We start from the raw sequence: 16,057 nt of genomic DNA, 5'->3' as shown, positions 1-16,057 counted from the left end.
TCCTCCCTGTGCTCCGCTCCATAGGGGTCGACAGAGACACAGTGGCGTCAGGCAGAGCTCCCACAGCTCCAGGGCTGGGCAGAGAAGGGATTGCTGACACAGCCAAAGATGGTAAGGAGACTACTGCTGCCAAATGGATGGCCCAGCCATTTTACACACCCATGAAGTAATATGATCTGATATTGCACTGTGTTTACATAAATACGCACTTGTTGGTGATGCTGCTGACTGAGACAGTTGGAACTGGAGTAGAGATTGATGGGTTGGGAATATACAGAGGGCAGCAGGGGTGCAAGGATAGAGGAAGGTGCACAGAGATGAGTGAAAAGCATTTCAGCTGCTGCATGTTTATCCTTTGTATGAGAAAGCCAATAAATGATGTTGCACGCATATGTCTAGTATTTTAAACATTTAGCTGTACATATTAATGTTTTACTCACACATCACATATCAGTTGTATAAAAACATTATTAACACAGGCAAAGCTGTACCTCAGGGAAGTTCTAAAAGGCCAGTTTGAGCTTTCTCCGTTTGTGTGTCTGCAAGAGTTCGCTTTAAGTAAAACTGGCCATCTGCCCAAGCACGGACCGCACAAACCACAAGCACATGGACTCCCCATGCATCATGAAACCAGCTTGTTTTGACAGGAGGTGTGAGAAGATTTGTTATGTAGCTGCATCTTTCTAATTCATCACAAAAAAAATGCAAGGACACACAAATAGGGTTAAATGGGAAGGCAGCAAACTCCAGCTAAAGGCTGTTCCATAGACCTTGGCCCACCTCGTCGTTGAGCCAGCCTTTCAAAAACATCCATAAGTGTTTTTCTGCATGCAATATGCAGACCAGTGATGTCCACAGAGATACAATAAATAACCTAGCTATGTAGCAGACCAGCGTGTACCATTGTAGTATGAAAGGAATCACGTTCGCATTCAACGTCCTCATCGGTTTGTGTTCACGGACCCGGGAACCATGAAGTGGCCTTAATGGACATCCTCTTACCTGAACTCACATTGAGATTTACTTAAGTTTCCAACCAATTACACTGCTTTTAATTTCTCGTTCCCTCTGTATCGAGCACTCAGCACACTTTAAAGTAACCGCTTGCTCTGTTCCACTTTATTTACTGCTTAACTGAACTATAACTCCATCCTTGTTGTTTGAACCAAACCACTTATTAGTCTTTTTTGACTGAAAACAGCAACTTATTATTTCAAACTGTTCATGTATATATATATTACTTTTGCCCAACGCTGTGGTCTGGCTCAGCCTCCTACATAACTAGCACTATAACTTGTGAGCAAAAGAAGCTGAATCTTGAGGCTGAGAGCCTATAAGGGCTGTGTGTTGTATCCCGTCAGCAGGACATGCAGCGAGTTCTATCCTCAGCGCTAGGCTCCACAGTGGGAGAGCAGGGACAGCTAGAGTGTTTGCAACCAACATGAAGTGGACTGCTGAGCAGCACAAATGCTGGTGGGCAGGAACAAGGAGAGGAATATAATTGGCCACTGGTACTCGGCAGGTCCCTGTTAATTAGAGGCAGCCATTTTGGTGTAAAAACTCCTCTGAAAATGTCCCATGGAGTTGAAAGTCTCTCTGACAGAATGGAGCCCAGCAGGGAATGTAAACAGATTTAATAAGGCCCACTCCAATCAACTCTGTTATGGCTAGATACTATTCTATCCTTCCTCTTCGCTCACTCTCTCTCTCTCCCCGCCCCTCTTTCTCAGCCTGTCTCGGTATCTCTGTTGTGGTAGACTGGTGAGTGAGTAGGGAAGGATACTGTCAAAAGAACAATTTGCATGCAGCTCTCATCTTGAGAGCTTTTAGACATCTCCCTGTCTGTTTGTTTTCTGCTGTGGGCTTCAGCCATTGTTCTCTCTCTGTATGCGTGATTGTGTGCTCCTTTGAGTATGCGCTCTTCCCCTCGCTGCAGATGCCACCGACAGTGAACGCACAGAAGCGTGTGCCCGGACGCGTGTGTTTAAAATCAGAAGATGGACGCAGATTCAAGACGGACATTTTTTCTTTTTTTGGTGTTGCTCCTAAACACTTAGATGGAGGAAAAGAAGAGTGCTCAATAATAAGAATTATAGCTTCATTTACAAAGTCAGTCAAAAAAAAGATGGATGCTTTGAGCCCATGTGTGCTATGCCAAAACACTTTTGAAATAGTTATTAGGAGGCAGAGATAGTCGCAGGTTTACATACGTGGATAAAAACCACATTCTCATTTTTAAAACGTACTGTTGACTTTTCTAGGTCACCATGTGGAAGGCAAACAAGAAAACTGGAATACACTTTATCTACCAACTCAGGAATTTTCTCCAAATTCTCACACATTTATGTATTTTATATTTTTAATACAGTACATCATCATGCTGCTACTGTATACACATAATTTTATAGAATTTTGCTATATTGATATCAGCAGAGATAGATAGATAGATAGATAGATAGATAGATAGATAGATAGTCTGATTAAAGCCAAGAAGCACACCCATTACAAATGTCTAAAATTGTTTTAAAACAACTATTTCTGGACAAACAGGGAAATTTTTAAATTCAGCTTTGAGCTATATTATTAGAACACAGGTCTTGTCTTTTGATACTCCAGAAATAGAGTGAGATATGACTTGTTTCGCTTCTCCTTTGCTAAAACCAGCCCCGCTTCCAAGTGCAGCCTGTCTGCATGTACTTCAGTTAAAAATAGACCGAAAGCTGAACGGTTGAACGGGGGAACGGAGAGATCTGAGAGAGGCCTTAAAAAAATTAGATTGAGTCAGATTAAAGAATATTTGCATCCTAATTTGGGTTTCAGCATGTTGGGTCATTATTATTTCCCCCCAAATAATGATAGGAACTGCTGGAATAGGCACATACTGTTTGTTTTTGGTGGCTCTTTGTGCACAATCAGCATCACTGTTGCTAACAAAAGCAGGAATACATATTATATGTAATGAAGAGATCACAGGATTTAATATTGGTCTGGTCAGCAGTACCTCCATCTTTGTTGTATGTTTTATCTTTCCACCATTTACTGTTGCAGATTTATTGTTTCTGCTTCTTGTGTTCGCAAACCAATGATACCCCCAACCCCACCCCACAACCACGCACACACACGCTCGACAAAAGCCATTTTTGATCACAAAAACAAATGTTTGTTTGTTTGTTTTTTATGTAAATGTATTATTGCGCTTTACATATTGCTCTTGTTGGGAGATATTGTTCACTCAGAGGAAGCATTTGTGTTAAACAAGTAACAGAGAGCTCTGATAGAAAAGCAAAGTGCAGCCTACCTCCTCCTCCTCCTCCTCCTCCTCCTCCGACTCTCACTCCTTCTCACCTTTTTCTCCTGTTTTCTCACACTTACACCAAGCTCACAGTTTCTCTTTGAACACTTTGATCCTGAGATGCTCTGCAAAGCCAGATATGAAAATGCAAACTTCTCTCTGTCACAGCAGCAGCATCAGCAGTCAGATAGCTAGCTGCAGGGCTGCCCCTGTTGCCGCCACCTCCCACAAACTTCAGCAGCTATCAGAGAACTATTTAGAGAGGCCTAACCGTCGTCATGAATATTCGGCTGTTTATCCTCTCTGTGTCTAGCATTTGTTGTATTCCTCTGTGTTTACAGATGTTGAATGTAGTGTGTACAGTGTGTTCACTATATGTTTCAATTGACGCCGTACCAGGCTTTACTAATATTTGAATTAAATGTTGATGATGGATTACTTGGGAGTGCTTTGTTTTCCAGTACCTATCAATAAATGTGATATACTATATTCAAACAACTTCAGAGAAAATGATGTGGAGTCTGGCAAGGCATTTAAATGTATGTGCAAATTATTTCAAATGAAGTTGAAATTCCCAAAAAAATGATCTAAAAGTGGATATCAAACAGCTGAGAGAGAGCTTCAGAAAACTTCACCCCAAGCGCAAACTGTTTGATTCAAAAAATCTCAAAGAACCACACAGTTTTATCACAGGGTGCGTAACTATGTCAGAGAGATCTGAAAAAATCTGACCTGCATTTGAGAAAATGTCCATAAACAGCATTGGAACAAAACAATGAACATATATACAACGACATGGTCTTCTAGAATAATGTACTCTGGAGATAAACAAATCGAACATAGAGTTGTTCGACTACAGTAAGAGTAGGCATGTTTGGCGCAGACCAAAGAAAGCTTTTCAGGAGAAGAACCTCTTGCTAACTGTGAAGCTGTTGAACTGTGAATTCTATATTATACCACTGATAAAAAATAAAAGGTAAAATGAGACCATCTGGCACAAAGTTGAATCTGAACCAGAAGTGGACATTCTACCAGGATAACTGTCCTAAGCACACTTCCACCAAGGAGTGGCTCAAAAACAAGAAACAGAAAGTTATGGAATTGCCTAGTCATTGTCAACACATTGGAATTTGAATTGGTCAGTACATGCAAGACAAACCAGGAACATCTTGCAGCTGAAAGAATTGTGTATGGAAGAGTGGTCAAACGTTTTGGCTAGCCAATGTCAAAGACAGGGCAGTTATGCAAAATATTACAAGACGTCAATCCTGCTAAAGGGGACAATGCTTCTAAGGCCTACTTATTTTTCCAATCTGTGAATATTTTCTGTGAAGTTTCCTTCAAGTATGTCTCAATTAACTGTAGCCAATCAATGTTTGCTTGCCCTAATATATCAAAAAAGGACATTTTAGAAAATCTGTTTTAAAAACATTTTTGTCAGTCTTCAGTCCCTTGCTAAATATTCAGTGTTCCAAATTGCTTAGCGCTGCAAAGAAGCCTCTGCTAACAATGAAAGCCACATCTCACTTTCTTATTCCCTGTCCTTTCTCTCTGGCTTCTCTTCCTCTTTGCCTTTCTTCAGATCATCAGTAACATGGAAGCCCCAGTGACAAACGGCCCCAGCGGGGGAGGCACCACAGCCAACGGGCCGACAACCAACAGCCGCGGCTGCCCCTCGCCCATGCAGACTGGTCCAACAAACGATGACAGCAAGACAAACCTCATTGTCAACTACCTGCCCCAGAACATGACCCAGGAGGAGTTCCGCAGCCTGTTCGGTAGCATCGGCGAGATTGAGTCCTGCAAGCTGGTTCGCGATAAGATCACAGGTACAAAATGGAGAATGTTTGGGGTGTTGCTGGTTGTGCTTCCCAAAATATGAACTCCAGTTTGATTGTTTCAACCCGTTCACATTTCATTGAATTACAAATGACATGATAAATTCTCTATAATATAGTTTAGAAGAAAGATGTAAGGAGGAACTCAAGATATGATGCAATTTAAGGAGCGCACTTATATTGACTATAATTGAGTTTTTAAAGACTTGAGTTTTTGCGTTTGTATATGTACACGTTATTTCTTGGTCCCTTGATAACCTTGTACCAGGCAGCTTATATCACCGTTCACACACTGCGAGATGAAAGGTAGGTAAAGGAGTAGGTTGGTCATAGTCTGTGTATGAATATAAATGCACAAGTGAGAAGTGAGACACAGGCAGTTCAGACGTGTATGCAAGCCTTAAGTCCGTCATTATTCCAAACTAGTCAGATGTTTCAGAGGAATCACTGCATCCACTGTCTACAAGGACAAATTCATCTTTGCCCTCTGCGTGAGCTCAAGCGTGGCGACTCAGCAATGCAGCAAAGTGCCACATGTTCTCCAGAGGTGTTTAAATTAAGCAGCACTTTGCGGTGCTAATCATGGCTGTAATCTGGGCGTAGTGGCTGTGTGGGTGGCCATACAGCAGATGGATCGGGGGGGGTTGGGGTGGTGCAGCTCTGTGATAATGCTCCATAATGGCTTTCATTTTAGATCCTACTTACTGACACTCTTCTCCTGATAATCTCATTAAAGAGCACCAGGCAGGCAGGCAGGCAGGCAGTCGAGATCACCAAGCCATTCTCGGATAGCAAGCGTGCAGGCAAGGGGAAAAGAGTAAACACACACATTTCATTCAAACATAATCACAGAATTGGAATTCCTGTAATAGATTAAGCTCAACCAAAAGGCCAACAGCAATGACAATTTTGACAGTAAACCATCTCTGGTTTACAGTCCCAGCCATTGCCGCCTCCTTCGGTTCTCTTGTTCTTTGAAGTGTACTTCTGCTGCTCCATGACTCCTCTTTAGGACCATCTTCCTCTTCCGCCGTAATGGGCCACAAAATGGAGCCTGAGAGTCAGATACACTAGGATAATGGAAGATGGTGTGTACAAAAATAACACTGGGATACCACACGCTGTCATCATCACTATCACCATGTTCTCTCTCCACCTGATTTTCCCCTTAAGTGTGATTTGCCAAGCAACAGCGAAGCTAACAACAGATATTTGGAGAGGCCTTAAAAACTACCAGGCTTGCTGTAAACCTGTGCAGGTCCTAAACGGGGACTCTAAGAGAGGCAGAAATGTTTGTTCACTCACTTCTAAACCATTTAGTGTGCTTCTCTGCTCTCCACTACAAGGTATGTCTGTTGACTTAGCATCAACGCAAAAAATTATAAATAAATCCTGCCCTCCCTCCATCTCCCCCTGTGGTGTATTCCTGTTTTACTCTCCCATGGGTGCAATTTTCTCGTGCAAACTTTTCAGCTAACAAAGCACAGATCGTTTCTAGCAGGGAAAGCCAAGAGGCTGCATGCTCTCTAACTGTCATCCAAATCATTAACAGACTAGGCCAGGTTTGGGAAAGGGATGGCGCAGGAGGAGAAAGACCACTCTTTATACCGATATATGTACACCTGTAACTTTTTCGTACGTTGTCATAAATATGTGGGTATGAAAAAAAAAAAAAAATCAGCCTGTGACATATTTTTTATCATTTATTAAGTCAAGACTGAAGGAGGAAAAAGTCTCTTTTACAATGTTGAAATTTCAAAATGAAACTTGAGAATATGTCTCGAGGAGAGTTCTGTAGTTACATATTATTCATACTGGTGGGAATAAGGCCCTGCTGCATTCATATTTTTATTCACTATGAAGATATGAAAAGCAAGAAGCGCGCAGAATACAGTTCAGGAATTTAAATCAATTCCTGTAATTATTCAAACATGCACTTGGATAATAGTTTTAATATTGAATCTTCACAAGGCTGAAATATTCTTCGATAAATTCCGCTTGTTTGGTTTACATACCACAGGAGTTGTTCCATTTTTTTGCTTTGCTTATTTCAAATGCAGACAAATACACTGTAAGCATTTGTCAGCATTCGTTTTCTTTGCGTCTCTGTTTCCCTCCGGTGTTTGCTTCTTGACTAACCTCGCTGACAAGGTGTGAGCACTTGAACCTCTCAGTGGTATGCGAGACAGACAGGTCCTGAGCGTCCTCTCGACTTCCTGTGGACTTGCTCCTGTCAGCTCCAGTGACACCAGGATGGTGTGAGGCTCAGGCGGGCGCGGGCAGGCGTGGACACTTCAGCTCCGTCTGTCACCCTGGCTGACTTCAGCTGGTGGAAAAGCCACCTCTGGGTGTCTTTCTTGCTCCCCACACACCTGCCTGCTTGCCTACCTTCCTGCCTGCTTGCACAACTCCCTCTGCCTGGTGCTCTCATAACACGCCAGGGACATGCAGGTTAATCTTTTATTTAAGGCTAGCTTACACGCACCTAGCTGCCACCCACACACACTTGCACATAAGCCCCAGGCCTTCACCTGTGAATTTACTGTCTGACAGAGTACACTTAAAGAGACGATATCTTTAGTGTTATTCTGCCGTGTACAGTAGTAGCTTTTATACTTGTCCTGCTAGACAGACAGCACTCTACGTATAGAAATGCTTACGTCACAGCCACGGTGACACTCTGGCTATATAGATGTTTCCATTTAAAACATTCATGTTTTTCCTTTACAGCTTCTTGTGTGAATTCCAATGACTCTGTACTGAGACTTAAGTAAAAAACACACAAGCCTTTATGTAGACCTCACAATATACTGAACAACACCCTTGAATATCCACACATATCCATGCACACACACACACACACACACACACACAAAATGGAATTGACTTATCCTTGTCAGTAAGTCATTGTTCGAGATCATTTTTCTGCATCAGCTGTATTTCTGCTGTAGAAAAGAATGCATTTGTTTTTATAATGACATGGAGGAGAAGAAAATAGCTTTTTATGCTGGAACAAGAATTGATTGCATTAGTGCGGGGAGTGAGGGAGCGGGTTATACTTTTATAGGCAACCATTTTTTGCATTCTAATATTGTGTTGGTTATTACAGGCGCCAGACTTAGTAGCCTTACTCTGTGCAGACAGATAGGGTCTATCTGTCGCTTGCCTGTAGAGAAAACGGTTCCTGTTCTCCCCACCTGTGTTACCCTTCTCCACAGGTAGTTCACAGCATTTGACAGGCTTCGACAGCAAAGTCTGCTCACCTTTTTAATAATGCTAACTACATTTTTTTCTGTTCATGCATATGAAATGCTTCTTATCTCTGCATCAAACCCTGTAAAGACACCCCAAAGCGCACCGACTGAAGCCTTTTTTGCACACTTTTCCAGTCACCTTCCGTGTGTTGGTTTTTTTACATGGAATCTAGGGAGCTGATGCAAATCATAGTGACAATGTAGCAAGCCAAGCAGATGTTGGCTATAAAAAATAGATGGACTCTGTGATGTCAGATGTGGAGTAGTTCCAGCTGGAGCACCTCTGACAGAGAGCATAATATGTGAAAAGCCAGTTGCGAACCCAATCCTTACATAAGGACAGATACTCCTTATTTGTACAGTGGGGTCGCAAAAACACCACTGAATTTAGCTCCCTTTACAAGCAGAAGCCTACAGTTGAAGCATCGCCAATAAATTTATGTCATGGAACATCAAATGCACCCACAAGTATTGCAAACATAAATCAGCCATCCCTAGTCTGCAGGGACAGATGGATGAAGCTCAGTTCCTGCTCAAGGTCTATCAGTTTTACAGGCAAATCAAATATTCACCGTATGAACCTCAGTATACCCACGTCTGTTTGTTGCTACTGAAATATACATTGACAACACGCTCAGGAACAAAGCTGATTCTTTTCGTACTTCGTATTGCAAGTCGAGCTATCTCTCACATCATTACTGGAGCGATAGGAACAAAACTCACTGTTATTCCTCTGTTAGTCTTACGATGGGATTCATTTACACCTATGCTGCACACACGCAATGCTCTGTGCTGTGATAAAAACCATTATATAGGCTTTAAATCCCTACTGAAATCATGTTGTGGGAGATCTGGTGTAGTGTTTGTAACCCACATACAGGCTGCATTTATCTGAACCTGGAATGGGCTGAAGGCTGAAGATAGCGTGAACAAAGCTGACAGGGAAAGAGATGAAAAAAGGATTTGACATCTCCAAAGCCAGGTATTAAGAGAGCAGCCCGGCTCAGAAGTGCATACACAAGCAGGCAGACGCACATTAAAGTTTCAGAGTCCCAGGTCCCAAGAATGTCCTGTCTCTCTCCTCTTAACACCATCCCGCCTTCTGTCTCCTCCCCTCCCCTCCCTTGCTTAGGACCCAGAATTGAATGTCCTGCCCGGCTGCACTGGCCCTCTTGTGACCCTCACGTCAGACAGCCTCTGTCCTCTCTCATTTTACTCCGAGTGCCCTTTACATTGAATGCAGAGGTTGTGACTGTCCCTTGTGCCGTCCTCAGATCCAGAGGCAGAAAGTGCCCCAGGGCTGGTCTACTCGCCCTCTAACTCTCCACCCGTACAGGAAGGAGCCTTTTTGTCCTCAGCATGTGCGCCACAGGGCTGGCGGGTGGGGGGAAGCTCATGTGTTCTCAGAAGGAGTCCAAGCAGGTGCAGCTGGTTAGGCTCTACAGTCCTAACGTAACAGGGTTATCCAAGATTTAAAGGGGGCTTCTCTGTCTGTCAGCTTCCCTTCTATTTCTCAGCTGCATAGTTAGCCAACCATCCCACACACTGCAGGCTGCAGTCCACTGGCCCCAAGGCTCGGGGAGCCACCATGAGGGGGTGGTTTACATGTGTGTGTGTTTGTCCCTGAGTTTCTATGTGGGCAAGTGTGTGTGTCTGTCTGTGTGTGTGTGTGTGTGTGTGTGTGTGTGTGTGTGTGTGTGTGTGTGTGTGTGTGTGTTGGTGGAAGCAGGGCCTTGGGAGCTGAGAGTGGGAGCCTCCTGACTGCAACAGTGGCTGCTACCTTGGCAACCCAGGAGGGAAAGATGTGTTGAATGAGTGAGTGGGAGAGGTATCTACAGTAGATGCGTGTGTGCGGGGGACGTGGCTGTTTATGAATTTAGTTATTTAAACAGGCTCAATACATACCACATGCTAAGCACTTACTGTACTGCTAGTATTTAAGATGCTGCAGTCTTTTGTTCTTTTTGTGTTTATTGTTTTGCCTACTCCCGCTCCCCATTGTCTTTGGAGCTGAGAGTCTTGAAGGTAAGTGAAGTGGATTTTGACATAAAGCTGGTGACAGGGCACCTTTTTAAATGTTGGGGAGAGTTGCCCATCAAAAATAGAACTACCTGAAGTTGCTGCAGCAGCAAGGGGCAGGATGTCAGGGACGGGACAGGATGGAAGCAGTGAATGTGACACATTTGTTTTGACAAATTGAAATGTTTTTTTTTTTTCTCTCTCTCTCTCCCTTCTGCCTCATCTTAAAATGTTGCTAAATTTAAGACTGACCAAACAGATCTTCCCATTTTTGGGCCGAGGGAGCTCATCCTTTCAAGGTGTGTTAACATCACCAGCCCATAGCTCTGATGATCCCTGCACAATACAGCTCCCCCTCACCCTTTTTGATGCCTCTGTCCTCCCATGACTTCTGAATGACAGATAGACTCTGCTGCTGCTGACAGCATGTGGGACTGTGGGAACAACTGGAAATGTTTTATAGATAGCTTTTAAAGGTCCCTTCGCACATATCATATTTTCATCAGACACTTCCGAGCCTTATTTTATTAAGCTCGAATTCATGCCGAGATTTTTCCCATTTTGGGCAGCAGGTAGTGGACGACGTTCTTATTTTCATGAATATAATACACTACACAGTTACAGAAGAGGAAACACTGACTAATTTAAATAGCATTCAAACAAGTTTACACTACAAATGGCCTCCGCTCGAAACACAACACTATAATATCTGTTTTGACAACGTAGTGTCAGCAATTCAAATAAACTATTTTTTTTAACTGACACAATTTCAAAGAAAATTATTAGGAATAGATTGCTGCAAGGTACACAGTAAAAAAAGGTTCTTGCAGCTATGTGATTCATTTAGTAGCCACCACTTTAGATCAAAGAGTCTATACTCTGCTGTGTGAGCCTTGCATGATGATAGCAGGAGATGAAGATGCTTTCATGTCTGCAGTGCAGGGCTCTTAGTCACATAACACAACAAAAAGCACAAAGATAATGTCAGGCAGTATGCACTGGAGCCTCTTACAATGTGTACTCTGCAGCACATGATTGTGCACCATACTTGTATGTTTAACTTGATTATATACCTGTAAATTCAGTGTAGCCTTGCATTTTTTTTTTTTACTTTGTTTATGCCTGTTATTGGCATAAACAGTGTGTTAGTTTGGACTTAGACTTCTAACCTCTGGTGGTGTGTGCACACATAAAGGGAAAGGAGAGGTGAAATTACATAGTGGTGCCAGCAGGCAGGACATCCGCTCCAAGTATACTCATTTTCTCATCTCACACATTGGGCAACCTGCTGGTCCTCAGGAAACAAATAATGGCTTAGTCATAACTCCTCGCCAACACACCAAACTCACTGGAAATAGCAGTGATTTTAAACATGCCCACCTCCCTATACAATTTATGTCAGATTGTACAAAATGTCTGCCAAAAGAGTGGAGGTGGGTCCAAATTGGTCTGTTAGTGAAATGTGGCACTGTGCAATAAAGCCATGCAGTGTCGTATTGGCACCTAAGACTATGCAATATATAATATTGTTAACACCGTGGATTCTTAGTCATTTCCATGTTTCATTTGTGGACCTCAACCACTACTGCACATATGTAGTATCCACCTTAACTGCTCATCCATCAGGTCTCCCCAGCCATTATTACTGTACATAATTTTTGCCCCTTTTCATTGCTCCTTAAGTTATTACAACTGCTGCAGAATTTGCACGAGTGGCGCTGTATGCAGCTGACAAATCAAAGGCAAATGAATATCTTACCTCGTTAAAAGGCCATTAGGAAGAGCAGTGCGTCATATGGGTTCTTGGTTTTAATTGACAATTAAAATATATAAGTTAATGTAAGCTAATTGATCTGCACGAGGCAGATTTTTCTGTTAGCTACAACCCCATTAGATGCTATTTATCACGCCTCTTTAATGGCTTCTCTATATTGCCTCAGATGCAGTGCTTAAAATATTTTTCAGTAATTATGTTAAACCAGTAGACGCCCTATGGAAATGACTTGAATCTATTGGTGGTTTTTAGACTTTCCTCGGGCAATTCCTCCTTTTAAAGAAATTTATTTTTCAACTTTCTATAAACATATCTTGTGGCTGTTTTACTTTTAACATCAGCACTGACTTTGACATGTGCAGGAAAATTGTTCTTTGGACTTGATCTTTAACAGAGCTTAAATATGTGACTAGAAAAAAAGTCTGAGCTGACCATGCACTGCGACAGAACTGTGTTGTGCCGCGGTGTGTTGAGCCGGAACTGTGATGTTGTGATCCAAATCCAAGCCTCATGCAGGGCTGATCATGCTGGGGAGTATTCAGATGGACACGGGAGGTGCTGTGACAGGCTGAAGTCAACCACACTACACGTTATGCCTGCCCAGTGTAGGTTTCAAACAGAGAACTCTTTACAGCATTACCTGCACAATATGATTGTGAATACATACGATACGATGATTAAGGATTTAAATTGACTAGGTGACATTTACTATTCAGGAAATACTATAACACCAACCACACAACAAAAATGAAGGCATTTACTAGCTATCCACCCACCGTCCTGCAGTGAGGACATGCTTTACTGCTTGTGTTTGTTTGTGTGTGTCTTTGTGATTGAATGATTACATGTTTACGTGCATGTGTGTGCACATGTGTGTACATCTGCCAGTGCGGTGCGTTGGCGTTGCATCTCCCACCCATCGGTGCACATTGCAGGCAGCTAGGCAGTGTGCCGGTGGCTCCCTGCTGTTAGCTGCTCCGTAGCAGGCTAGAAATGGTGGGTGGAATCCCCTCCTGGAGCTTTTCTGCTGCTGCAGGCAGATGTCTCCCTCTGTCTACCCTCATCTCCCTGCTTACCTGGGGAAGGATGCCAGCCAGCGAGCCTCGCTCCCACCCTCTTCCTTCCAGCCCTAGAGGCCCTAAACCTTGCCAAAGAGGGAGTGAAAATGCGAGTGGGGGCGGGAAGATATGCCAATACCAGCCTAAGCTCCCCATGTATACAATATGCACACCCAATTAAAGTGTACAGAGACAAATATCATTTACACATAGCAGCTGCGGAATACCACATTCGTCAGAGCTGTAATCAAAGTAAATACAGTATTAAGTTTGTCATAACACTGTAATCCATTGCAGACTCACATGTCTGCATGCCCACATTTGAAAACCATTTTCTGCACACACACACAGACAGACACTTCCTACTGTGACTGCCCGATTTACAGTAGTAACATCTATGGCTGCCAGTTTGGCCCTATTTGGCCGCCTGGATGGTGCGATGAGTGCTAAGTGTCTTGGTACTGTCAAGCACCAGCCAGCCCATCTCGATGGTCCTATACGAGTGCTCTTTGCCAGCACCTTCTGGTTGCTGCGCTTGTCGAACCTCACATTTCTTGTTGAGATGAGGAAGAGGGGTGAGGAAAGTGCTGGGAAAGTGGGAGGCACGAGTGAGAGAGGTAGCGAAGCCATGGAGGAGTGTTGCAAGTGCAGTAGCAGGCTCTCAGCTGTGCGCATCAAGAATTTCAGTGTAAATTGAATGGATATGCTCACTTGAATATGTAGCTTTAGAAACACAGCTGGACTGTTGAGAAAACTGTGTGTGAGCAGTCTTAGTTTATTGAAAAACTAAAGCTAGATTTATATTTTAGTTAATTCCTTTCGCCACATGTTCTTTTGTCTCCTCGTCTTTTGTGTGCACACTATTTAATGAAAAAGGAGAAGCAACAAAGAGTATTCTGAGTTATATTTAAACTGACGAACTTAACACCTGATGTCAGCCGAGAGGGAGAGAGGAAGGAGAGAGTAAAAAGAGGATGGTTAGTTATAAATAGCAGAGGTCTCTCCAGGATGGCAGGTTTTTAATTAACAATGGAGCGTCTGATAATCCACAGTTAATCCAGAGGAGAAAAGGGAGGAGAGGAGAGAAGAAGAGAAAATCATCAGCTGTTTGATGTTAGGACTACAAGTCCCTCCTGGCCCTTCCACTGCTTGCTTCGGAGCTGTTCTCCGCTGTGATATCCATAGCCCAAATGTATTTATTTTGTGAAACAGCCATGCTCCATATTTTGTGATTCACTTTGTCTCTGACTAACCGCTGTCTGTTCCCATTAGCGTGAATACGTGCATGCTGCTCGTCTTAAACTGACTGGGATTTTTTTTTTTTTTTTTTCTTCCCGGTGCTTGTGTGTGGCGTTAGTGGATAGGGGCTGTTTGTGGAATACTAGCCCAATGAAAGCCCTGATGGCTGGAGGCGTCCGCTTAAAGTCCTAAGCCTGTTGAAAGGCTTGATCTTTTGGGGAAACACTGGGAGATGTCAGGCCTGCTTCTCTCTCAAAGGGAGTGTGCTATCTAAGACACTCTGAGCTTAGAGGGAAGTGGGGGTGGTATTTTTCCTCTTTATGTACAGCTGCAAAGACAGTAACAAATATATTGTTTGTATCCACTGTGATACTTTATTTGCAGGGGCTCTGTGTTGCTGTCATAATAGAAAGACAGATGGAGTTAAAATTATCACAGTATATTTAAGGCATTCACTGCATGCACTAGACAGCAGCCAATAATGAGGAGTTTATGGATCAGTGTGCATATATACGCTATCAGGCAATCACCATATGACATGAAATATCAGCGTTTTTATTCTGTTACTGGACCAGGATTAACTCTTGAATGATTGTTTGCTCCTCGTTTTAAGTGATAAAAAATTGGAGCAGTGCAAGAGAATGGAGAACAGGATAGGCTGTCTCATTCATCACATGTTTTAGAGCTCAAATCTGAACAGTCGTGGCAACAAAGCAGGCTTCACATGACACACGGTTGACAAAAGTCACACCAAGACTCTGGGTGCTCCAGGCTGGAGTCACTGTGATCTTGTCAGTAGTGATAAAGATATGCTGTAAAGGATTTTTCAGGGAAGGATGTATGTTTTCCAAGGGGGTGTCTATTGACAGGAGCAAGGAATGTATTTAATTCTTCAGTTTTATGAAGGACACATCTCCCTCCTGTAAAAGTCACTGTAAGCTGTAAGTTGTCGGATAATGATAATACATGAATGTGTTTTCTTGTTGTCTGTGAGGAGATGAAAAAAAAAAAAAAAAGAAAATAATGTTTTTCTTTTCCTCTTTCTGGTATTTCAGGACAGAGTCTGGGCTACGGTTTTGTCAACTATATCGATCCAAAGGATGCAGAGAAAGCCATCAACACGTTAAATGGACTCAGACTTCAGACCAAAACAATCAAGGTAATTGACACTGCGTCTTAACAAGTCCAACCGCAGCACGCAATCCTTAAAAAAAAAAACACAACTTCCAAAAGTTGTGGAGGTCATATTAAACTTAAATTCTACTTTCTTCTTTCCAAGTGCCCTTTTACATAGTGACGCTATTAATGAATGTGCTGGGGGGCGAGATGGGATTAACATGTATGAGCCTCAGAAATAAAAAAGACCATCTAAATCAAAGAGACACATTAAAAAGCTTGTGACTACAGTTGAAATGCTAATTACTATTTAAATGTCAAAATGTAAAGGTGAAATTATATAGATATCGCCGAGTGAAAGGGAAGAAACGCGTCAATCGTGACGTTTTCCAAAATAATTGAGGGCTCTGTTATTGCATTTTAAATGGCATGACTAATACGCAGGCTTTGTGGTGGCTGTCACAGAG

General features: G+C 42.7%; 1 protein-coding gene across 6 annotated transcripts in view; it reads left to right on the top strand.

Moving 5' to 3' along the window:
• The window catches only part of elavl4 (ELAV like neuron-specific RNA binding protein 4), a gene marked incomplete at both ends in the record, with an annotated part of 66,452 nt that overhangs the window by 27,364 nt on the left and 23,031 nt on the right, over positions 1 to 16,057 (top strand). For 4 of the 6 annotated variants that reach the window (XM_084547554.1, XM_084547553.1, XM_084547552.1 and 1 more), the window contains 3 exons: positions 25 to 111; positions 4,875 to 5,121; positions 15,530 to 15,633. In XM_084547554.1, coding sequence (XP_084403680.1) covers positions 25 to 111; positions 4,875 to 5,121; positions 15,530 to 15,633 — 438 coding nt within the window. The remainder of the gene's footprint in view (positions 1 to 24; positions 112 to 4,874; positions 5,122 to 15,529; positions 15,634 to 16,057) is intronic. The other 2 variants (XM_084547556.1, XM_084547555.1) reach the window with 1 other exon arrangement.

The sequence above is a fragment of the Chelon labrosus genome, assembly GCF_963514085.1.
Source record: "Chelon labrosus genome assembly, chromosome: 7".
NCBI lineage: Eukaryota > Metazoa > Chordata > Actinopteri > Mugiliformes > Mugilidae > Chelon > Chelon labrosus.
This window is presented reverse-complemented; position numbering and strand designations above follow the sequence as displayed.